This window comes from Falco punctatus, assembly GCF_963210335.1.
Source record: "Falco punctatus genome assembly, chromosome: 4".
Taxonomy (NCBI): domain Eukaryota; kingdom Metazoa; phylum Chordata; class Aves; order Falconiformes; family Falconidae; genus Falco; species Falco punctatus.
Genome location: NC_137583.1, coordinates 116029842 through 116055302, shown reverse-complemented (window position 1 = coordinate 116055302; position 25461 = coordinate 116029842). Strand labels below are relative to the sequence as shown.

The 25461-nt window shown below is 44.5% G+C and overlaps 1 protein-coding gene and 1 long non-coding RNA gene across 2 annotated transcripts in view; one reads left to right on the top strand and one right to left on the bottom strand.

Moving 5' to 3' along the window:
* Positions 1-25461, bottom strand: part of LOC308062018 — a 459477-nt gene that overhangs the window by 74962 nt on the left and 359054 nt on the right. The gene's annotated exons all lie outside the window — the stretch shown is intronic.
* Positions 4330-9105, top strand: LOC308063682 (epoxide hydrolase 1-like; the record flags this gene model as incomplete). Its single annotated transcript, XM_080386982.1, is given in 6 exon segments — positions 4330-4463; positions 5363-5576; positions 6341-6521; positions 7304-7353; positions 7357-7534; positions 7920-9105. Coding segments are annotated over 6 exon segments (891 nt in total). The 3' UTR covers positions 8054-9105.

The window sequence follows — 25461 nt, the reverse complement described above, 5'->3', positions numbered from 1 at the left end:
GATGATCTTAAAAGGTCTTTTCCAACCTCAACAATTCCATGAATCTATGATTCTGTGAAGGGCAGTGCATTACAGTTGGGGCCATAAATCCCAGCAAGGGCCTTGCAACGGCTCTAAAGGTCAGAATAATAATTTCCAAGTTGCCACAGCATCTCAAGCTATAAAAGAGCTACGTTCAAAGGTTTTGTGCTCCATTCTTACCCCTGTTCAATAGCCCATTTCATAATGAGAAGTCACCAGCTTTCCTCCCTGTGTTTCAGGTTTCAGTATTAATGGCATTGATGAGGCTTGGATTATGATTACGTGAAACTGGCAACGAGAAACACATAAAGTCCAAAATAGAAAAAAGCCCAAATACACAAAAAAAAAGTGTTATTACTGGTGCTGCGAGCTCCTCTTTCCCACAAGAGGGCACCCAGTGTTTGCAGAACTACTGCTTGGCCTTTGGGTGCTTTCTCCAGCAGCAGGTCACACTGTACCAGCAGTAGCAAACGGGTCTGGGAGAGCTGGCAGGTTGTGTTGTGTTTGGCTCCTCCTGCTTGTATCCAGCTGTTAAACCATCTGAAAAAATACATTACGGTAACATTTCCATGTCTGTATTTTCTATCATTGCTGCAGGGGTGATCCTGCAGATCAGTGACAAGAGCAAGAGAAAAGCATAGGAAACAAGCTTTCTGTTAGTATGTGATTTGTGCAATGGGAACATATGAAATCCCTTTATAAAATGATGCCTGTCGCACAGGGACTGTGGGAAGTTTAGACATTTGGAAGTTTAGACAGAGGTGCAATAGTGAGATTCAGTGTATCAAATTTTATTCTCTCTCCTTTTGGGTTGGTTTGTGTTTTTTTTTCCCATGCCAGAGTAGCAGCTGAACCAGCAAAAGCACAGCACTGGGACAGAGGCAGAATTTTTTCTAATAGTGCTCCGAAGGGGCTTTTTAAAAATGGGTTTGCTAAGACATCTGTCATTAAGAATAAGGGATCCTGCCCCAATGCAGGGAGATGCTCTGAGACATTTTTGCAGGTCCTTTCCTGTGGGATTCCCCTTTCCATTTATGAGACATGCATCAAAATCTCGTGGGAGGCAGCCTTGCTGTCTCCAGCAAGCAGTTTCTGCCTGAATTTGTGCATTTTGGCCTCGAGAGGTTGTAAGAGAGGAGGGGAAAAACCCCTTGCTTTCCACTGCTGCTGCATCCCAGGACGGAATTTCCTCTGGGAACCCTTTGATCTCTGCTCACCAGCACTCACACAAAACTCCTGCACATCCCCTGCATTTCAGTAGACGGGATCCTGGCATCCCAGCTGTTCCAGATTTATCGGGGGTGAAGGTGGCGGTGAGGTGTTGCCTTTTAGCCTCAGGGTATTAGTGGCCTTGGTGTGTCACCTTGTATCTTAAGTAAAAGCCATTCTGACTTTCCCAAGCTTTTTATACAGAAAGCAGCAACTTCTGTCTTTTCTTTGTAGCTGTAACTAGCTCTGCTGGCTCTTCTCCCACATTCCTGGTATAGATAAATTCACTCACAGCTGTTTAAGCCAGTCCTTCCTCCACCAGCCTTTATGCTTTTTCCCAGTGCTAAGTAAGAAACAGAATTTCCTCGAGGTCTCTTTTGTCTACTGACGACATCACAGCCTGCAGTACCTCAACCTGGCTCTTTACAGGGTCCTCAGCTACCTTCCACATGGGTTGTAGTTCTTTCCCCTTGTTGCTAATAATTCTCTTGTCTGCTGACTATAGTCCCTCTGCAATCAGGGATATCATCTTCCAAGAGGCCTCAAAAGAGCTGGTTTTGTTTGGGAAATAGAACCTTAAAGCTAAGTAATCCCAGACGGATGTAACCAGAAATAGCTGTGGTGTAGCAATAAACTGAACTTTGACCAAATGAAGGATTTACAAGCTTTTCTTCCTGATGACTCTTTTTTGATGGCACAGTGGCTGCATATGAAGTCACGGTATGAGACCTAACCATCACAGAGCTCACTGGTGATGGTACTTCGCTTAGAGCGTTGCATGGAGATAGGAATCATTTTCTCTCACAGTAAGATGTAGTTATTCCTGGACTGAAGCACAGCAAGGACACAATTTAGGAAAGAGAAGCCTTTACCTAGTAAGATTTTACTAACCATGAAGGAAATGAAGTCTAAAAATGAGCTAAAACAAAGCATTGATTTCTGTGGAAAATGAAAAGCAACTTTTCCTTTTTTGTTTGGGCTGCTGCCGATCACAGGTGCACATGGAATAGAGCCACACAATGCACAGGTCAGAAGGGACACATGGAGGTCAGCTCATCGCAGCTTCTGCTCAGAGCAGGTTCAGGTAGATCAGGTTGCTCAGTGCCTTGTTCCTGTCAAATTTTGATTGCCTCTAAGGATGGAGATCCCACATCCTCTCTGGGCCCCTGTCCCAGTGTCTGAATACCTCCATGGTGAACTAATTTTTCCTCACATCTAACCAGAATTTCCCTTCTTGCAATTTGCGTCCATTGCCTTTTGTTCTTGGTCCATTTTTCCTACACTCTCCACTAGGTAGATGCAGACAGCAGTAAGACCCCACCCTTTGCCTTCTCTCCTCCAGGCTGAACAAGCCCAGGTCTCTCTGTCTCTCCTGGTACACCACATGGCTCCAGCCCCCCAGCAGCCTGGTGGCCCTGACCACCGAGGGTGGGCAGCCTCACTCCAGCCCTTCCTCTGCCAGCAAGGCCAGCACTGGACATGGCACTCCAGATGTGGCCCCACAAGTGCTGAAGAGAGCGAAGGATCACCTCGCTCAGCCTGCTGGCTAACACGCTTGCTATCTAGCCCTGTACGCACCGGCCTTTGCTGCACCTTGTTGACTCAGGCTCAGCTGAGGACCTCAGGCCAGGCTCTGCAGAGCTGCTTTCTATGCATCTGGCGTCCAGCCTGTGCTGATGCACGGAGCTGTTCCCTCCCCGTGCAGGACCTGGCATTTGTCTCTTGCTGAACTTGATTTGCAAGCGCACGTTTAGGCAATAGGTGGCACTGATGGTTGATGTAGCTTGCATTGTCACCAGGAGAGTGTCGCTGCGGAAGAGAAAGCCAGCAGAGGAGACACCTGGGTTGTTTCGCTGGGAGCTGTGGCTAGGCGAGGAGGAGCGGACATGTGGCAGGAGATGCTTCCAAACGCCTGGTGAGATCTCTTTGGCACAGGGAGGAGGGACTCTAAACAGGGGTCCCCAGGGTTGGGGCAGGAGAAAGGCCCGGTGGGGTCCACCAGGCCATCGGTGGGTGGGAGCATGCAGCTGAGCTTTCCTGAGCATGGGTAGGGAGGAGGTTTTATAAGACTGAGCCTTGTTCTGTGCCACTCAGAGAGCTGTTTCTGGGACATGCTTGCTTTGTTAGCAGTGCCGAGTTTGTGCTGTTGCCGTGCTAACTGGTTTCGTGCCTCTGACTCACTAAACTCCAGGATATAAGTGCAGGGGGTTGTTATTACTTGTTGCATAAGCTACTCAGCCTCCAGGGAGGTGGAGGCTGACACTGTTTACTCTTAGGAGCTCTTGGTCTTCTTTGTCTGGGAGTGGTTTCAGGAGATACTTCCTTAAAAATCACATAGACTGTCTCAGAGATCAATTACCCAATTGCCTTCACTACTGCTGGGGTGTCCAGTACAGGCACTGTGTTCTGCATCACAGGTAGCAGTGGGAAAGGGTACCAGGCAACAGGAAACACCCAGTGGACTTGGTTTTTCATGGAGTTTCCTGTCCTTTTTAATTTTTTTTTGTCTCAAGGCATCGTAATTATGACACCAAACAGCTTCCTCATCTAGCTGCAGAGTAACAAGACTTTCTCTGTTGCTTCTAACTTTTTGGTAGATTTTAGATTCTGCTTTTCTTGCAAGAGAATCTACCAGGCTAAAAGAGAACCAACGAGGATGTTTCCTTTTTCTTGCGGGCAGATGAGACCTAAAAGCTTGGTATCCAGTCAGGAGTAGTTGGAAATAGCAAAGGTACAGCAGCTCACTGAACCTGAACAGGGAAGGGTCCCACAAGCTGCTCCTCATGCCAGCCCTGGGCAGGATGAGTACCACGTGGCTGGCAGCAGAGTAACCCTTGAGCTTGGAAGTCCCCTGCCAAGGCTGGGCACCTATCGCTACACAGCTGCCAAAATAAACTATTTACTTGGCTGAAGTAACACAGCCCTCTGTAGGATGAAACACCGCAAGGACACCTACCCAGTTGTTCAGTGCCTTTTATCTAAATTGTGCTGAAGGCGGGAATATTATGGTGACAAACTATCTAGCTAAAACACAGCCCAGAAACACTGTCTCTGTTGCCAGCCAGATGAACAGCTTGTGATCCCATGGCTGCACGGTAAATGGTGCTGGCAGGGGATGTTCCTTACACCATCCCCAAGGGATGGTACCATTCAGACAACACTATCAGACCAAGAATCTTTCCCACCCCACCCCCACCCCCATTTTCTAGGGATGGCACCTTGTCCCGGATCAGGTAAGTGAAATAGCTGCTCTGTGCTGAGGAGTTCACTTTTTATTAGCACCTGGGCTGGGGCACAGCATAGTCCCTTCCATACCCTGTATGACAAAAAATCTTCATTCACAGTCTTCTTTGAGCCCCCTGCAATAGCCCCAGACAGCTCTGCTAATCCCCAAGGGAAGCTGGAGAGCTTGAGGCACAGGTCAGGGGGATGGGAAGGGACACTACATTTAGGACTGATTGCTGAAGGGTTTGAACGGTTTTAAAACATTGCTGTCTGTCTGTTAAATCCAGCTCTGGCGCCTTAGCTCCCACACCTCAAGAAAGTCTGAAACTTTGCTGTCTAGGTAAGAAAAAGAGGCACCAGACAGACAAGTTGAGACCTTTACCTATGGACAGCTATGGTGGAGGGCTAGCGTTGCCCTAAAAGATGACTGAATCTGTAGGGGAGCTATGTATGTAGCACAGTCAAGGGGCATGTCTAGCACATCCAGCTGTCTCCAGCAGCTGAAAACTCTTGTCTCTGCTCCTCAGCCCACTCTGTGCAGTTTTTATTCCTGAAGCTGTCCAGGTGCTACTATCCCATTCACTTCAGTACCTGCCTTAAAACAGATAGATCCAGATCCTACTGATCCTTGTCTCCCAGGGCACACCTGGTACATAAGGAGAGGGACAGAGAAGCCTTGTGATTAACAAGTCCTGATCAGCAAAGGCTTAAGGTCCCTAAGAAACACTGGTAGATGTAACCCTGCCACAAATCCTGCCTGCGATCTTCAAAAATAACAGAAACACCCAGCCCCTGCTGACTGCATGGGGTTTGTTACTCATGTCCAACCAATGTGACTACAAGCCTCAGCATAGTCCCTTTACCCTTGACACTTCTGTTGGGCGCAAACAATTTTATGCCTCCCCAGGTCATTCGAATGTTCTCAGAGGAATGCAGTCCTGGTCCCTGTGGCCGCTCTGGGCGTTGGAGGGATGCTGGTTTACTGGCTGAGGTCTAGACACAAGATCAAGACTATTGAAATGGGCAATGGATGGTGGGGCTCAGATGAAAGACCTCTAAAAGGGAAAGAAGATGAAAGTATCTGTCCCTTCAAGACTGAAACATCTGACAAAGAAATTGAGGTGCCCGTGCCTGGGAGGTAAGGAGGGGCAGAAAGCTGCGAGGTGGAGCCAGTTCATCACCCACCTTACTGCTTTGAGGTGATGCCTTGGGGGCAATAGCCAGCGCAGGTCCGTTAGATGATGCTCTGGCTCACTGCCCTTTATGAATGGGATTTGAGCTCAGATTCACTGCAATGTCTTTACGCTTTCTGAGACCACAGACTCTCAATGCAACCTGGGGCTGCTCCTGCAGAAAGGCCATGCTTTGAGCAGCAGAATTTGACAGCAGGTCTGCAGTGGTGGAATGGGGTGGGAGGGCACCGGGATAGCAAAGGCACCAGTAGGGCAGGACTGAGGGGCTTCCGCAGAGGACAGGGTTGGAAGGGTGAAGAAGGATGGGGTCCTTCCTTCTGTCCCTACAAGCCTGTCACTAATTATCTGGCCAACTAGCAGTCGGTAGCACAGGCTGAGCTGCTTATTCTTCTCTCAGCTGGCAGTGCTGGCAAGTTCCTAGTGCCCAAAACCCTAAAGCGAGTTAGCAGTAAGGCAAGCGTAGAACCCACTACTCCTGGGTGCCCTAGGGGAACTGCTAACCTGTAGAGAAATATATTCTCCATATAAATGATTCAGGAAGTTATACAGAGTATGGCACTGCTTCAGGAGGGCTTGTGGTGTCCCAGAGAGAGACACAGAAGCCGGTGGAGCCAGGAGAGCCTGTTCATGCCTGCCTTAGCATAGGGCACATGCAGGCATCTGGCCAGCCTTGCAAGAGCTCCTGTCCGCAGGACCTGCATCGCCGCCTGGAGCAGGCCCGCTACACACCGCAGCTGGAAGGGGCTGCCTTCCGCTACGGCTTCACCTCCAGCTACCTGCAGAAGGTGGTGGCCTACTGGAGGAACCCGTTTGACCGGCGCAAGCAAGTGGAAATCCTGAACAAATATCCCCATTTCCGAACCACCATTGAAGGTGAGGGGGTCTCTGTGGCTTGAGCAGGTCTCACTCTGAAATGCACAGAGAGAATGGGGGGCTTTAAGAGGTTACTCTATTAAGACAACAGTGTGCATAACAGCTTAATGAAGGATCAGTAGTGGAGGCTATGTTATTAGTAACCCTCTATAGATTAAGATCATTGCACAGTGGTGATAAGATTAGATCTGCTTGAAGATGGGCTTCATCTGGCTCTGAACCTGCACTAAATAACAACGAGGTTTTCTTCTGCTATTGCCTTGAAGCCACCTTTGAAAACTGTAAAATTTACCCAGGCCCTGAGGTTGGAATATCCACCACCACCACCCAGTTTAGCCAGGTGAGGTTAGCCAGACTTTAGATAAGTGATCTGCAGGTTAAACTTATATCCTGCGCTTACTTTTTCCATGTTTCTCTTTTTATCACCCACACATTTTGTAATTTAGTCATGTTTTTGCACGTGTCTTAGCTGCATTATGCTATTCATTGAAGTGCAGCTGTACTTATATACTGTAAGACCAATTTCTCAGGAGGTGGATGCTCAGTCTCCTGTGACCCCAGTAACTGGGACTGGGATCAATACCTCTGTCTGTAAGTAAAAGATGAGACACAGGTAAAATACCAGGCATGTCCTTTCAGCTAGGCATCTTCTTGCCATGGGTTGATTGTGTACCTTCTGCTGTGAATGCTAATCACAGTTTTGCCACCCTCCTTCTTCAGAGTTTGGAACAGAAACTGTGATGGAACTAAGGCTTTAATTTATCTGTCTGGATGTGTGGCAGGGATTGATATCCATTTTATCCACGTGAAGCCCTCCTATGTCCCTCACAGTTGAGCTGCTCAACCTCTGCTGATGGTCCACGGCTGGCCTGGCTCCTTCTACGAGTTCTACAAGACCATCGCTCTACTCACAGAGCCAGCTGAGCATGGCCTGAATGAGGGTGACATGGTGTTTGAGGTCATCTGCCCATCCATCCCAGGATATGGCTTCTCTGAGGCACCACACCAGAAAGGTGAGCGATGAAAAGGCGCTGTTGGAATTGCCAGGTTCTTGGAGCCTCAGTCATCCCTGGCCCTCACCAGGGAATGCAGTTTGTGAATGCAGATGCTTGGCTCTGCACTAACACCCATGTGGCTGAGGCTCTGGGGCTGGCTGTGGAGATCTGGAAGGTAATGGTAGCTGGAAACCAGGTCTGCTTTCCACTTTATCCACTTTATCCACTTTCCACTGAATTTCCATCTTGTGTTCACTGTATTGCCAAGGAGCAAGGCAGAGCAGCATAGCACACTGTGCCTTTACACAGCAGCATACTCATGTGCCTCTGTCAGACCATGATCTTTGGCCAGGGGATGATACACCAAGACAAACAGGTTTCCTCTGTTTCTCTTTACCTGCAGGCTTTGACAGCAAAGCAACTGCTCGGAAATTTCATAAGCTGATGAATAGATTGGGCTCCAAAGAATACTACCTACAGGGAGAAGACTGGGGATCTCTTATTACCACAAACATGGCCCAGATGCTGCCACAGTGAGTAGCAAAGGGAATCAGTGCAGAGAAGGTTTCTCCAGTTCTTACCCTACCTTCTGGCTCCACGGTCCGGGTCCTGCCTTCTGTTTGCCCTGCCTCTCATCGCCTTCTGCTTTGTTTTCTCCAGGGGTATCCCCACCCCTGTGCATTCAGTCATATTCACGTGCTTTGCATTGACAGTGGTATTTGCATTCTCACGCTTTCTAAATTTCATAGAATCATAGAAGCATTTAGGTTGGAAAAGACCTTGAAGATCATTGAGTCCAACCATAAACCTAACACTGCCAAGTCCACTGCTAAACCAGGTCCCTAAGTGCCACATCTACACACCTTTTAAATACCTCTACCACTTCCCTGGGCAGCCTGTTCCAATGCTTGGCAACCCTTTTAGTGAAGAAATTTTTCCTAATATCCCATCTGAACCTCCCCTGGCACGACTTGAGGCCATTTCCTCTCATCCTCTCACTTGTTACCTGGGAAAAAGTGACCAACACCCACCTTGTTACAACCTCCTTTCCTGTAGTTTTAGAGAGCAAGAAGGTCTCCCCCAAGCCCCCTTTCCTCCAGACTAAACAAGCCCAGTTGCCTCAGCTGTTTCTCATAGGACTTGTTCTCTAGACCCTTCACCAGCTCCGTTGCTCTTCTTTGGACACATCTTTCTTGTAGTGAGAGGCCCAAAACCGAACACAGTATTCGAGGTGCAGCCACACCAGTGCTGGGTACAGCATCACTGCCCTTGTCCTGCTGGCCACGCAATTTCTGACACAAGCCAGGATGCTGTTGGCCTCCCTTATCTAGGGAAGAGTTGTACAGAGAAAAATGGAGTGCTGTTTGGCTTCTCTTTCACTAGGCATGGAAGTAAGCTCTGCTGCATTTTGATTTGAGACCTCAAGGATCATCATTCTAAATCAGGAAGGAGATAAATTTAAAATTGGCAGGGAGAAAAGGAAGGAGCTCAGCCTTTCAGCAGCTGATCAGTACCACGAAGTATAGGACTTTCCTGGATGGAGATGGCACCAGCTGTACCATTTTTAACTCTCCCAAATTTTTTTTGGAAATCACGATAAATGTGAAGGGCTTATGTATTTGGCTTAGTGAAATGCTTCTATTACAGCTCCCGTCAGACTTATTTTCTAGAAAATTTGGAAACAGAAAATGGCTTGATTTAACCTTCTATTCATTAACTTGATTTCAGATCTGTGAATCTTATCTTCGCTGGCAGAGAAGGTTTGAGAAGGATGATTTCCGTGATGCTTGGGGCTTATATACCATGGCTCATAGGCTTTACTAGGGAAGATGTTCGACGTATGTATCCTTTCATCCAGAAGAATATACATGAACTATTGCGAGAGTCTGGATACTTACACATCCAAGCCACCAAACCAGACACTGCAGGTAATGAACCTTCTCTATATCTCTATGAACTTTGTATACTGACTGCTTAAGGCGTATAAACACATAGTTGAACAAAAGCCAACCATGTTTGAGAAGCAATGAATTCTGGTGACTGAATGCAAGACATGGGGACAAGAGCTGTGTAAAAGGAAGTGAAAAGGAACCGCTTAAAGAAAGACGGAGACTACAAATATCACTTTTCAAGGTCTGTTAAATGGCATACCACTTCTCTATGGCAAAGAAACCCTTTGCAAAAAGCCTCTTAAAGTAAAGCACAGGACCCTGACATTGAAGCTTCTAGAAATAAATGTGGATGAAAACAAGAAAAATACCATAAGCAAGTGCAATGTGAAACTTGCAGAAAGGTAGACACAGCCATAATGCCTGAAGCCAGAAGCATGATGTAGTGGGACCAGTAGATAAGGAGTCTGAAGAAAGGTATGGCCATCTCAGAAAAGTTACATGATTTATTTGTATAATATTATCAAAGATTATGGGGTATTCCTTTATTGAAATAAACCCTCATCAGGAAAGACAGCAGAGTTGTCTCAGACTGGCGTCAGGTACGGAGACCATAGAAGGAATAGCACCCCATCCTGGCATTTAACTGGAAAAGAGGAAACTCAAAGTGAAACGTCAGCTAATGCCTAGTCTGTTGCTTGAACTGATTGCAATATCAGAGAAATAAAAGGAGACAAACCAGATACCAGGTTGGGGTTTTTGGGGTTTTCTTTTCAAAAGCCAAACAATGAAGACAGCCCCCAGAAAAACAAAGACCAGTATGTCTAGTGTCTGATCAGAAAACTATCAGAAATGTTTTTAAAAGGAGAATTCATTTACAGGTGATAATATCACAGGGAAATCACGCTTCAAATATCAGAGCTCTGGCAGGATCAAGAAGCTGTGGATCTAGTAATGGAACATATTTAATTTCCAAAAAAATTTTTGTTGAGGTTCCTTCCCCCAGTGTTCTTAAAGACATTAAACTGCCTTAAGAAAAAGATAAAGTTCATGGGTTAATAACTAGTTAACATGAGAATTCATGAATATAAATAAGTAAGCAAGTTCCAGGGGAGAGAGAGTATCACAAAAATCTGTGCTGGCACCCGTACCTTTCAATATGATCTTAATTTCTCTACAGATAAAAGTTAATGGTTAAGTGAAAATCTGACACCTATCCAGGGTTTGGTTTAATCTAAAGATAAATGGTTTGGTAACTCTCTGCAGTTAAGTGACTGGTTGATTAAACTGGCCAATAAAAACTGATGTCAACAAAGACCAAAGCAATTTAAGCAGAGGAAGAAAATCACAATGGGCTCTAGTTTGGTTGCTGCTATGTGAGAGAATCCAAGAGTCAAGGACAGTGCTTTGAAACGTCAGCCAGCTCAGACTTTAAGAGAATCTTACAAACTCTTAAAGAAAGCAAAAAGAGAGTAAGACAAAACACTAAATCCATGATATTTAGAATCTGTTCCACCCCTGTTTCATTAATATATTTTATAATCAAAAGAATACAAGAAGGGGAGAAAAAGAACCCTAAAGTGACCAAGCAGCTTCCCTACAAGCACTGTACGTAGTCTAGGACTCTTTAACCTGGAAAAAAAGAAGAGCAGGGATTTTGTAGCACACTGTGAAAGGCAGAAAATAAATAGGGGGAAAAAATACATATTCCCTGCTTAGTCTCAAAAAATATCTATATTATCAGTTTAGTTCTCATTAGGCAGGTTTAAAGCAAAGCTACAGTATTTTCACTCACCAGAAGCTGTGGTACCTAAGATGTGTACAGGTTGAATCATTAGTAAGCTGCAAACAAGACTGGTATTTCTGAGCATCCAGTCCATGAAAGTTGAATACAGTGATTCGGAGACAGCTTTCAGCTCAGAAAATGCTCACCTCCAGATGGGTCATATGTTAGCTGGCACATTTTAGCCTGCCCTACCTTTGCTGGTCAAAGCATTTACATGACTTTGATGTGTAGCAAATCACTTTAGGCCTGACAGCACAGGGAAACTGTTGTGCCAATGCACAAACTTACTTTGCATTAACTATGTCCACTATTAAATTGAAATCACATTGTGCATCATCTTCTACGCAGTCATTCAGTGCTAAAGTCACACTAAAATACACTTGAGAGTAGGCAATTCTAAGGATACTGTAAAACTACAGCCTAGAGTGTGGTACAGGAATTTTCCCAAGGCAAGCTCTACCACTGCTGAAGTAATCCCCACCCGTTTTACAGGTTAAAACACAGATATAATATGCTGTGTTTATAATGTTTGTTAGCATTCCCCAAAGGCAGGAGCAGATAGCAGATACACAACACTCCACTGTTGTTTAAATTACATAGAAAGTGAACAGCACTCAGGGTCCCAGTTAGCCATCCTAAGCAGGACAGTGCTCCCAAACAGTTTATCTGAAATTTCTTTTCAGAGTGTAATCCCTTTACATCTGAATTTGCTCTTTCTGCCACACATTACCAAGAAGCCCAGAGGATTTTCTTAACTCCTATTTTCTTTTGTATAGGAATTGCTCAACTTTATAGTGCTGTCAGTTATAGCCAAAATTCCATTGGGGTGAACTTTTCAAGAATAAAGTACTACCAGGGCTAGTAAAACGCACTCTTTACTGAATTCTCATAGAAAACTCTGAAGAATTGATGTAAGTCCAGTTTAACTCCCACTGAAGTATTTGCAATGCCAGGCAACTGCAATGGTTCTCTTCTTCTCTTGAATTAGGTTGTGGACTGAATGACTCCCCTGGGGGGCTTGCTGCATATATATTGGAAAAATTCTCTACCTGGAGAGATAAATCATTTCTGCATAAAGATGATGGAGGCTTGGAAAGGTAAGAAAACAGGTGCTCTTCCATGAGAGGACTCATTAAAAGAATGAGCAATGGTAACTAATGAGGAGATAGGTAAAAGACTGGCCAAAGCTGAATTTTGAGCATGAAAGGTTACACATGACAAGTAGTAGTGTAAACTCACAGCAGACTGCCTGCAAACTACTGCTTCAGCACCGGGCAGTTTTGCTCTGGGCACATGGGTGCCAATTAATTTGCTGCTTGAAAACAAGTGGAGAACAAGAACAACTGTTCTTCAGGGCATGAGCCCAATATAGCGTATTGAGAAACAGCTTCCAATGAAACGTCTTCATCTTTTTCTATCAATAGCAAATACACTCTTGATGAGCTTTTGGCCAATGTGATGATTTATTGCGTGACATCCTCCATTGTGTCCTCAATGCGATTCTACAAGGAGAACATCTCCAAGGACCCTGGTCTAACAGGTGATGCCAGGTAATGAAGTGGTAGGTGTAAGAAAGATTTGCAAATGAGATTGAACCACGTTTGCCTGTATAAACATTTAGATTACTTTAAAACAGCAAACTTAAGTTGTTAAAAAAAATAATCTAAGTTCTTATTTTCTTTTGATAAAAATAGTTGAGTCATTTTTCTTTTGAACCTGTAATTCACACAAAGTAGCTTGTAGCCAAGACAATGCAGCGGACATATCAAACTATATTCAGTCTTGTGTTCAAACTACAGGTCTATATACTTAGTCACCAAACAAATGTGATCTCTGGCTCAGTTCAGTTAAAACAAAACAGAAAATCAGGAGCATTTCCAAGAGAGACGTTTAAACTGAATTAGGAAGCATACGGCTTAGTGGTGGATAAAACTAACGACTGCAAGTGTTAAGCACAAACTTGGGGAAGCAATCTGGAGAGCAGTACCTTCTAACAAACCAAGCACCTTCTAACAGCCACTGACTTTAAGATGACTATAAGAGAGGCTGACCAGAAAATGCTGCAGAACGGAATTCCATGTGATTGATCACACAAACAAATAGAAGAGTCTTTTCCTTTGTAGACCGAGCCAGCTTACCTTTCCTCAACTCATTCGTTACGCTGGTACTATAAATTCTAAAGTAAACTTGAGCAGGCTCATTTCTGACTGTCACAAAGAGGTGATGCGTCTTGCCATTTATCGCAAAACTGTAAAACAAGGTAAGTTTAAAAATAGGAAACGTTTCAAGATTGAACCGTGTGCGAAGTTGGCTCTACTTTACGTTTTTGGGTATAATATTCTCATACTCAAGGAGACTCAAATACAAGCAAAGCTTTTCAGCAGAGTACAAACCACAAAATGTGTCGCTGCGGTGAAGCTCTGCCAGCTGACTGTGGCAATTACTAGAGTCAGGAGGTTTTTATAGAATTTCCCCAGGACTTTTTTCAAAAAGGCACTTAGTTAATGTCCTCTAGGTTTGCAGTGTATGTTCCCACAGGGACTGCAGCTTTTTCCTCAGGAGCTAGTACATACACCACGGGTCTGGGCAAAGGAGGTCTTCAAGAACATCATCACTTACTCTTACATGCCACGTGGAGGGCATTTTGCTGCCTTTGAGGAACCAAAGCTTCTGGCACAAGACATCATGCACTTTGTCAGAAAGGTGGAACAGCTGTGAACATGCACTTTAGATACATATATAGAACAGAAGCAAGTTGTTCTGCCACCAGCAGAACCTTTACTTTGAGGGATCAAATAAATCCAATGTAATCACATAGAGAAAACAACATTTCATTTTGATAATCATTACAGTACTAAAATTGTTAATGAAGCTCTAAAGCTTTTCTAAAGAATAAAAGAAAAAACCCCAAAATAAGCAACTTGTCTTCTTTCACTCCCGGCACCGTATCATTGCTGCACTCATAGTTCAAGTGTAACAGAATACATGAACGGTTTACTGCAGTAACACTGCACTCATCTGGGGAAGAGAGTAGAAAGAAACCAGCCCCTTGATCCTTAGAACGAAGGCTTCTGTTTAAAAGCTTCTTTAAACACTCGAGTGCTAGCGTCTGAAATATGCATCACAAGCAGCTTTGGTGGAAGTGTAAAGGGTTTTGATCTCCTGAGCACAAACACTCCTACGTTCAAGTTATGTTTCATTCAAGAGACCAGGAATTACATATTCAAGTGGGCAGCTGCACACAAGGCAGCTTTCTTCATTCTAACAGGTTTTCCCCCTACGGCTAGCTTTAGCAGCTACTACACTATGTAAACAGATGTTTAATGGATAACAGGGCAGAGACAGCATTCCTAGTGTGCTCCAAGCTCAAAAATACCAACTTAATTTCCTCTTCGTTCTTTATCATTCCATTCCAAATGGTAAAGTTAAAATATGCACCAAGTGTAGCAGGTTACTTCAACCTTTACCCTCATTTCAAACGATTCTTATCACACCATCGTGCAATTTTTGCTAGCAAGAAGCTGCAAGCAACCTTGCTACCAGTAGGCTCGAGTTTCTCTTCAAATGGGATAGGGCTGTTTGGAGCTGTTAAGCTCACTACATTACAGACACTTCTAAGTAGCTGACTGAAGGTTAAGTCCAGCAGACACCTAGTTTTGACACACTGTTCAAAGCTCTCAAGTGTTTCTCACCCTCCCTCCTTCTCCCATTCTGCACTAGACACCAGGCCAGAAGAAAGGGCTCAAGTTCTGCTCCCAAGTAATACCTTCTGACTTTGAACAGGAGTTTGACAAGTAAAGATAGTGCTGAACTTGATCACACTCGCCTCACCGCCTCTTCACATTTCATAAACATTGAAGAGTCTAAGACTTAGAAGTAAAAGCAAGCAAGAAACTAACTTTTATTGTTGTTGTCTTAAGTGAGAACAAGCTAGCATATTGGGGCAGGAGTCCTATGCAGGAGCGGGCTGGAAACTAATGGGAGAAACAGCTAGGTATTGTGAAGGAGAATAGGAAAGATAAACATGGTTATCTAGTGTTTAATAGGTGTCTGCATGCTTGTAGAGATACATAGCTGTGCAACGGCATGAATGATTCCTGCCCTGAGCCTGGTGGCGCATACAGCTGCGGTTTGTGTCCGGGCTCAGAGATGTAAATAGGGGCTTCTCTGTTTTGGTGGAAGTGTTTCTCTTTGCATAAAAAAAGAGGGAACGAAGGGAATGACCCCAGAGGTATGTTCAGAGAAGGCACACTATGTTTCGAACTTTTTGACTGAACCAGTTCTTGTTTGGTGTGCCCTTCCACCTATGTATAATGTTAATCCAAAAGAAGATGATACTGTTTACACTTTGAATGTCGATCATTGTCTTTCTGTAGATGCTAATGTAGTAGGAGGCTATGATGGGAACGTGTCGCAGCGGTTCTTCTCTTATCCGGAGTAACAGCAGGGAAAGCATTAAAGAGTTAAATCACCTTGTTTGGTAGGCAGTTAAGCATGTGAGTCAAAATTGCCACTGCTTTTTGTTGTTGGTTCAAGGACATGGCTGTGAGGATTTGGATGGTATGTGCTGCGGGGATTTTAGGCGCCCCATTGCAGCAACATGGTATCAAAATCTGAGAAGATGTCAGCCTTTTTTGGCATCCATTCACTCAACTGGCAGTATTGTTTGTTTGCTATTACCTTGGTTGCTGTCATGTTTGCAAGGGCCCTGCAGAACATGGCAAACCTGGTCCTAGCTGTTCAAAAACAAAAAGGGGCAATTGTCAAATTGTACGGAACAGAGACAGCGGGTTATTTTGACACTGATAATATGTCTCAGTTGGTTTTTTATTTGTTCTATTACTTATACCTTGTTTTTACTCGTTCGGTTTCAAAGGTTCTTTTTGTGCAACAGGAAGGGGGAGATGCAGGAGCGGTCTGGAAACTAGGACCATGCGTGGCAATCCGTTTGCTGAGGGGAATGTGCTCGAGCTTGTCTAGACAACAATTAACATGATGAGGCATGTTTGCAGAGCACAGGGGAGTGGGAGATGGATGGCGCCAAGGAAAGGTAACACCTTGCTGTTAATTGATGGCAGCTAACCACCAATCGGGGATTGCCTAGTATGCAAGGCTTAGCTTCAAGAACCAATCTGTTTCAAACGCGCAGCTTCTGAAAGTGTATAAAACCTCGTGCTTCTGTACAATAAGTTGACATTTGCTTGCATCAAGCTGCGTCCCGTCTCTTCATTCGCCGCAGTCCTACTTCCTCTGAAGAGGGTTAGAGCAGAAACCGCTTGCTTTTAGTTCTAACTGTATATCTAACTGACCGTCAAGGCTGTTGGGCTAAAGGTTAGTAAAAAAATAGGAAGACGTGCTTCCCCACTTCCACAGGGCCAATCAATCTCTTTTTGTCACCAGTACAAGACCTCCCAATTACTCAGAAGTCCCACTCTTTGTTTGGGTTATTAAGTAACTGAAATTGAGTTATAGAGAAGTCTAATTTTATCAAATAGATAGGCAAACACTCGAGTACTCACTCAAGCCTGATCAGACTACAAAGGTCTCCTTTTACGGGTAAGAATGGCTATAGCCTTTTTAGTAAAGGCCAAGTGTATTAATTAGTCATGTACATTACCCAGAGAGAGTCCCAAGCAATCAGCTAATTTAGTAATGGCCGCATTAAAACTCGGGAGGGAAAAGGTTTATCCAGTATTTGCCAGTTCAGCAAGTACACAGCAGGAAAGTTTTACTCCCAACGCGCCAATTAGTCTCCTGTACCATAACTCAGGTCCCCAAAGAATCACTGTATCTTTGTGCAGCTGTGCCTTAAAGGGTAATTGCTTTCAACAGCCATTCAGGAGATGAAAACAGATGGACACGGTTCAACTACAGGAAGGTAGTAGACGCCCTGAATAAAGGATCCAGACAGACAAGAATACACAGTTGTATTTGATAAAGTTATCGCTTAAAGCGGCACCAAAGGTTATTCGATATTCCATTAAAGTTCTACAGAGTGTGGGTCATTCGTGAAAGCCTTTGAGCGCCGCTGGTGCTTGAAACCAGACATAGTCCTCCCAAGTAGAGGTCACATGCTGAGGAGCCGAGGCACTTCTGTTGATGTCTCCATCGCAGGACAAGTTAACAGCTAGTTTCCTCCCTCGAGTCGGCACTTTATAGTTGAGCTTGGGCCGGAACCAATCAACACCACAATCACGGTGTCCTTGGAGCATAACAACAGTGCCCATGACAGGGAGAGCCTTCAGCTCACTGAAGACATCCGCAACAAAGAGTGAGCGAAAGAGCTTGCTTGAATTTGCTCAGCTTGCTTGAATTTGCGCGCCGTTGGTGGAGCAGGAGACTCCCCGGCCGCCCAGCGCTGTTTTGCTTACTTGTCGCTTGCTTTAATAAATCACATTTTCTAATTGGCCAGTCTCTGGCATTTCATTGGACAGGTAAACTCTAACAATACCTCTGGCACGACCGATTTCCCTCCAACAACGAACAACGGTAATGCTGGGGAGAGGCAATACAGTTCACCGACTTACACCCAAGCTGGTATTTCTCCTGCAGATGCCTGCTCTGTTTCAATCATGATTTCATGCCATCATACCTCAAAAGCATTATTCTCCGGAAGCCAAATCACGACCAAACACACGCAAAAACTACGCTGGCCTTAACGCCGAGTGGCTCTGCCTGCCGGTAGGCAAGCTGTAGCGCTCAGGGCTGTGCCCCCCCGACCCCAGACAGCGCGGTGCCCCCCGAAAGCCGGGCTGCAGGCAGGAGCCGCCCCGGGGCCAGCAGCCACCGGCAGGCGGGCAGGAGCCTCCCTGCCTGCAGAGAGGGGCTGGGGCTCGCCCGCTCAGCGCCTCGGGGGGCAGCCAGGGCAGGGGGAGCTGAGCCCCACCGGCCTGTGAATACGGAGCCTCTGGCAGGGGCCTGCGAGCTGCTGGAAGAAAACGGGCTGCTGAAGGGGTAAGGCTCAAGGACACCGGGGTACAATCACTGTGGTGGGGGAGATCCTGACCTCCTACTCAAATGGCCCCCCGAAGAGAGTGAACCCCCCCGCCCGGGGAGCATGGGGAGGAAATTTAAAATGAACTCTACCTTTAAACTGCAGCGAGAAGGCAACTAACCCATAATTATCTCGTAGGTGTAGGCTTTGGGCAGAACTAACCAACTTCACTGTGTAAATAAGTATCGTGAGTAAAACTACGTGTGCAAGTTAGGAGGAGCGACCCCCCTTGCACCCGGCACCGCAATAAACACCCCGCTTTATAACTTACCCCGAGTTACAGAGTTTAATTCCGCACGTCAGACGGAATAAGCAGCCTTTTCACTAAGCAATTAGTTCTTCACCTACCATTTCCCCAGCTGTTCCCTCGCCTGAATACGCTCAAGTATCGACCTGCAGTAAATATCCAGTTTTCAGGCAGATACAGTTGACCAGAAAAGCTGGTCATTCAGCCTGTGCTGTGCACAGGGGAGGTGTCACAGCTCTCCTGCATCCACATCTAAGTCTTATCTTCTAAGCAAAATTGTGGTGTCCATGTTACATGATGGGAGTGATGGCGCATATCAAATTGCATGGTAGGAAGCTGCCTGCATTTTTCTGTTTGTGACCTGAGTGAACATTGGTGAAGTGACAGAAGAAGTCTGGTAAGCGTACCTTCGTGGAAGGAGAGTAGGAGGAACAACCGTTTGCTACAGCACGTGCTGGAGCTGCCTGGCTGGAGAGCTGCTTTGCTGGGAATAGCCAGAGGGTCTTGGCAGAAAGCGAGCTGAGAATGAGCCAGCAGGGTGCCCTGCCGGCTGAGAAGGTTAACGGTGTCCTGGGCTGTATGAAGAGCAGCATAGCCAGGGGACTGAGGGAGGGGATTGTACGCTGCTACCTGGCAGTCCCTGGGTTGTGTCCAGCTCCCTGGGTATAATTTTGAGGCCCCAGTGCAAGAGAGAGTGGTCTTTCATCCGTGAGCGAGTTCAGTGGAGGGCCATCAAACTTTGCCAGGAGCAGGACTACTTGCCTTTTGGGGAGAGACTGGGGGAACTAGATAGAAGAGACCCCTCTAGCAGCTCCAGGTTCCCAATATCTTATTCCCCAGGTTCGTCCTAATAGCCATCCGTGGTCATTAGGCTGCAGGATTTCTAGTACATAACAAGCTTACAGTTGCCAAGATGGGGGTCCTCTACGTGTCTATCCCAGCTAGGAGCTGGCGGATTGCATCCTCCGGGTCCCCATGTTATAGTTAAGAATCTATTTTTAATGGCTACGTCCCAGTTTGAAGCTATGGTTTCACATCCCCAGTATGCACAGTAATAGTGATTAGGGAAATTGCAATAGCTTTTCCCTGGATTCGAACTGGGGCAGAGATAAAAAGGTTTTATTGTTCTTTCTCATCGACCGGGTGGGTCTAGTTCATAAAAGACTAAATCTTCCAATTTAACTTGGAATTTTGGGGATCCGGCTGTCACGTTGTACCGAACTTCTATTGAATCTTCCCATCAACCTAAGGTCCAATTGAAGGGTAATGCTCATTTTTTTTTGTTTTTTTTTAAAGTCATGGTAATCAATACCATTAATAGGATACTAGCTTTCATTTCCCCACTGTTCAGTACCTCTCTGCCTTCCTCGTCTACTCTTTTGCAGAGAGCAACGGGATATCAGTATCTTCTCGGCAGCAGCAGGTAGTCTTGAGGGGAATTTTGCTGTTATCCTGTCAATAATTTCCAAGGTCTAAAGAGTTAGTTATCTCTTAAATATATTTCCACCTGTTTGGTTGTTGTGTCCGTTTCCAGGCGAATCTTATAGTACACTTCTTAAAACTCTGTACCAGTCTGTTTCATGTACTTCCCAAAGTTCAGGTACTGACAGTTCCCATCCACAAAATAATTTACGAATTTCCACTTGATCCTCTGGTCCCCTGGTACGTATCGAATCATTGTGACATTTCATACAGTAAGGTTGTCTCTTAAATGAAACACAGGACCAATCTCTATTACAATTTAGACATCGGCAAACAACCCAACATACATGTCTGGAAGTGGGGTGTTTTAAGCAGGGTATTCCCCGGACATCTCCTATTCTGGGTGATTCGGGTATCTCCGTCTCTGTGTTGTTTTGCGGTCAGCCAGCAATGGTGAGACAGATAGCGATGTCCCAATAACGTCCTTCACACCGCCCCGTGGCTCAACATTGCTGCTCCGTGGGTGGCATAGATAGAGACAGAGAAAAGATTCTGCCAACTATACAAAGGAGGTTAACAATCTTTATCTAAGCATTAAACCCATTTACCATTATCAATAAACAATAACAGGCAATAACTACAAATGACTAACAAGAACTATAAATCCCTAACAAACGTTAGCTAACAACTCAAAACTCAAACATGTCATAAGCTAATTTCAAAACATTATCATAACAGGATGACATAACAAAGCACAATAAAACATTTCTTAGCATATATAAGGTTTGTTTGTGGGGGTTAAGAATCAAGAGCCAAGAGGTGGGCATTTAAAGGGGTAAATTTTCATGCCCCTTTAAGGTTAGGCTGCGCATGCATTTTCATTGTGCAGTTTTGGTCAGGGCGTTAGCCTGAATCTTGACCAGGAGGGTCACGGACCAATTCGTTTGTCTTGCCACAAACAATCCTTATCATTTTGGAAAAGATGGGAGCAGGAGACGACACAGTCTGTACGGTTTTGCTGTTCAGCCTTTGTCCCATCGTGACTACAGTAACCATCAGTATGTGCTTTTGTGAGTGTTTTTGGTCACGCCGGTACAGAAGAGTGCGATCTCTTCCTCGCAATCCGCCCCGAGAAGTGGAACCCATGGGATACCAAAGCAGAGTGCGAGAGACTGTTATATAAACAAAAGAAAACTGTTGACCTCCAGCAGTTACCATGTGACTTGTTATTTGTTTCTGTTCATTTTCATTACCTCGTGAAGAAAAATACCAAGGACCAGAGACAGACTATCGTGGAGGGAACAGATGGAGTTACCACCCCGACATTATTCAGGACCGTGCTGGACTCACGAGTGAAGAAGCCTGTTTTCCACCTCACATGAGACTTTGCTGGACTGTTATTCTGTTATTCAACTTCTAGTTCATGTTTGTTAAGAAATTGTTATTTGTTGTTTACTGGTTGTCAAATGATTCATTGAATTTACTTTATATCTAACACATGGTTTTCAAAATAAATCAAAAGGGTTGGGTAATACATATAATAATAACCTACAAAAACAAAACCTAAAAACAACACTTATAACTATACATTCCACTTAAGTAATAAATGAACTATAAATACTATAGTTTCTTTAAGCATTTTATATATATATATATATATATATACATATATGCGTCACTACCATGGCTAGACTACAGGGATTTCGCATGCGCGGTCTTTCCAGATTGTTCCAGTACATTCTGTGGGGTTTAAAATTGCGCATGCGCATGTTCAAAGGCATACACGATGAAAGATGGCTGCTGAGTGTCCAGATGAAGTCTTGGACCCATTTCCCGAGCTTACCACTCTGGTAAGTTTGTTAATGGTAACATTTATGGCACTATGGCCAAATGACAGGTCCTTGCTTTCAATGCAATGTTTTCTCACCATCAGACCGCCACGTCACCTGTCAGGGAGGAAGGGTCTGGAGTGCGCATTTCCCCCTCTGAACATCCCGTAAGGTGAGTGTTTTTTAAACGTCTAACCTGTATGGTTCATTATAAAGGGGAATCAAACCCCCCCTTTTTTTTTTTTTTCCTCGTTGTTTAGGCAGAGGGTGCGTTTTTCTGCTGTCACACGTCAAGAACTTACGGCGGAGGTGGAAAAGTATAAAAGATGTTACCACATCCCCGTCTGTGCGTTTCTGATGGTTGTTTTCTCTGCTATTCTACTTGTATTCTTCATCAGCCTACATTGTTGTATGAATTGTTAATAGTTAATTATTCCCAGATTCCTGTTTGCTGTTAAATTGTTATTGTGTTAACTATATAATCTGTATTGTCGACTGTACATTTCGGCGTACTACTAGAATTTGTTTAATGCCATTGGGTGAAATCATAATAGCAAATTGCATGTTAGTTACAACGTGTTGAATTAATCTTATAAAACATGGAACAGCACATGGCAAAAACAATAAGGTGGCTAAACCACATAACAAAATAGGATTCGTTTTACCCAGGGGCTCCCGAGAAGCCAGGAAAACAAGTCAATATTCCAGTCTTTCCGAGTTCGGATGGAACATGGGCTAACTTCCCTGTCTCTGATGTGATTTGTTTAACTCCCTCACCATTGCCATCAATTTTCAAATAACAATTGGAAACATTTAATTTACCACAAACACTTCCTTCTTCGGCTAGCAGGTAATCGAGAATCATTAGAATAGTTTGGCTCCTGATCTGTACTTACAGTTTGGATTTTACCATCTGGTATTAAGGATAATTCCTTCTTTCCTACCTCCTCTGCTGCTGCAGAGTGTCATCTGCACATCCCATAACAAGTCACCGTCATGGTAAAACACACAGATTTACATTAGTAGAACTGCTACAGAGTGTATTTTATTTGAGTTTTTCTGCCAATATTCCCCATAGCCTTGCTGAGCAAGGGATATTGTTTTACCTGAACTAGGCAGACCTTCCCCTTATCATTTTTACTGTAACAGGGAAAGCATTTTTTCCTTACCTGGAATTTATTTCCAGATATGCCTGGTTAAAGATTTCTTTTCCACTTAAAGATTTTGGTGAATTTGGCATTCTTACTTGTTTTCTTAGTTTGTACTTTAAAGGTTTCAGGATGTTTTCCTGGTGGCCAGCAGCTCCCACAACTGTAACAAATTCTTTTCACTGAGGTTTAACACCAAATAAGTTGGTTTTGTATTCACCAACTTTTCTACATCACGATTACCTTAGTAAAAATCAACTCGAACCTTTATCCAGTCCTATTCACAACTGACTTTCAAACATCTAAATTTCCCCATCAGAGATTCACCTTTACTCTCCTCAGACCCGCTGCCTGCCCTAGAGGGGCCGTTACCGGTCCTATTGTGCTGCAAATGCTGCAGCAATCGGGGTGACATTGTCAGGTCCTTCTGCTCAATCGTCAGCAACAGCAACCCCCTCCTCCCCACCAGCAGAAGGGTTCGGGGCAGGAGATGCTCTTCCTGCTCTGCAGGTTACACAAGCCTGCCTCTGCAGCAGCACTTCTGTTTTAACTCTTTCTTACCCTGAATGCACATCTGCTACTTGTTGCTTTAAGTCTGTGTTATTACATATCAGCCTTCGCAGGCAAACAGCAAACACCCTGCCATGCGTCCAGCGTGACTCAGCCGCCCCTTCGAGGGGGTACGGGGCTTTGTACAAACTCACCCCAATACTTTAACACTTTCACAGGGTTTTTTTACTCTCCACACCCCACACACCCCCCCCCGGCTTCAGATCTTACATACATTAGCACAAGTTTTTTTATCTTACAACGTGTTTCATTCTGGTTGCTCCATAGAAGGAACCACAACCTCCCCTCTGATCCTTTTCCATTGCTAATATTAAGGGATCTTGTGGAGCTAGGTTAATACCACACTCTTTTGCCACTCTGGGTGATTCCTCAGAGTGAAAAACATACCAGCATACATTACTTCATCCCATTTTTCCTCTCGCCTTAAAAATAACATTAATTTTAGCAAAACATTATAATTCAGTGTGCCGTTTAAGGGCCATTTTCTCTGTCCCCTAACTTATACAGGGGCCACCACTGATTGCAGTACTTAGCCAAAGTTCTCTTATTCACGCTTCCCCCAGCTGCCCCCCCCATTTCCTTCCAGTGACCTTTCTTACTATTATCTCAATCGCTATCCCAGCCACAGAGACTCTAATTTCACTTACAGCTCTCTCTCTTATCCCAAGGCGTCCAAACCTTACAGTCAGGGCGTTCAATTTCTTGTCGCCACCATACATATAATAATTCTTTACACCATATACACTTTAAAACATACAGAGGTTCACATTCACCCCTCGGATGTTCAAGACAATAACCACATACCAACATTTGTAATATACTGAATACAGAAATGTTCTCACATTTCCAGCATAAATGAGTATAACAATTATTAATAACCTTGTAATTATTAATTAAAAGGCCACTTTTCTCCACATACCAGCTTATAAAGCGGCCACCATTGATTACAATATTTTATCAATGTTTTCCTATTCACATTTCCACCAGCGGATCCTCCAATATCCTTCCAGTGACTCAAAACACACCCTAGCGGATTTTTCTTTAAAATCCCACCACTCTGCTTTCCTCCCATTTTTCCCAGCTTACACTCACAGAACACACTTATCACTTACAGAATTACTACTTACAAAATGCAACACACAGGTATCTTTCTACAGCAACACCAAGAGCTCACTATTATTATCAAAAATATAGCCAAAATCACAGTAACAATTATCAAAGTCAAATTCCACATTCCATAAATCCGGTAACCAAAATAAGCAACACTGCAGCAAATAAGCTTGAAACAATGAATATTCCATTAACGCCTATACATATTCATTACCTGAACCCGCCTACCCTCGCTTCGTATGCTAATTAGCTTATCAGTCTTTCACGCTTGCGCAGATTCTTCCAAAAATTGTGGGCCGGGGTCTTTAGAATGTGTGCAGTGGTCTATGGGAGGAAGGCTGTAGGTCTTCCTCATGGTGTACTTTTCACCTTTTGCTCATTTGCAGTGTTCTTATCAGTCTAAGGTAATTTATGCCCTTGCTGGCCATCTGCTTTTCTTGCTTAATTATTTCTTTCACCCTTATCTGTCCTCTCCTGCTGAAGTGTTCCGCTAAAGTTTTTCCCATGATTTTGCCACAAACTGAGTTTTGAGGAGCGCTTGCCCTAAAGGGTTGTCTGGATTTACCCCAGAGTACAGCTGAAGGGCTTTCCTCAGTCGTTCCAGCCACTCAGTGGGGCTCTCATCTTTCTTTTGCATTTCATTAAATGCTTTATTGATATTCTGGCCACGGGGTACTGCTTCTCTAATCCCCTGAATTACTATAGTTCTCAGGTCCTGCATGTGAGTTCTATGCGCCGGATCCTGATTATCCCAATTAGGTCTTTGGAGTGGCCATTTAATATCTGCTTGGGGTCCCTGGGTTTCCTCGGTAGTAAATAATTGACAAAGGATAGATTGCATCTTATCCCAAGTATAAAGGTTTGGTCCCAGAAATTGATCTAATCTTTCTGCCACTCCGAGTGGGTCCTCAATTAAGTGTCCCATCTCGGTCCTTTTAAAATCTCATAGG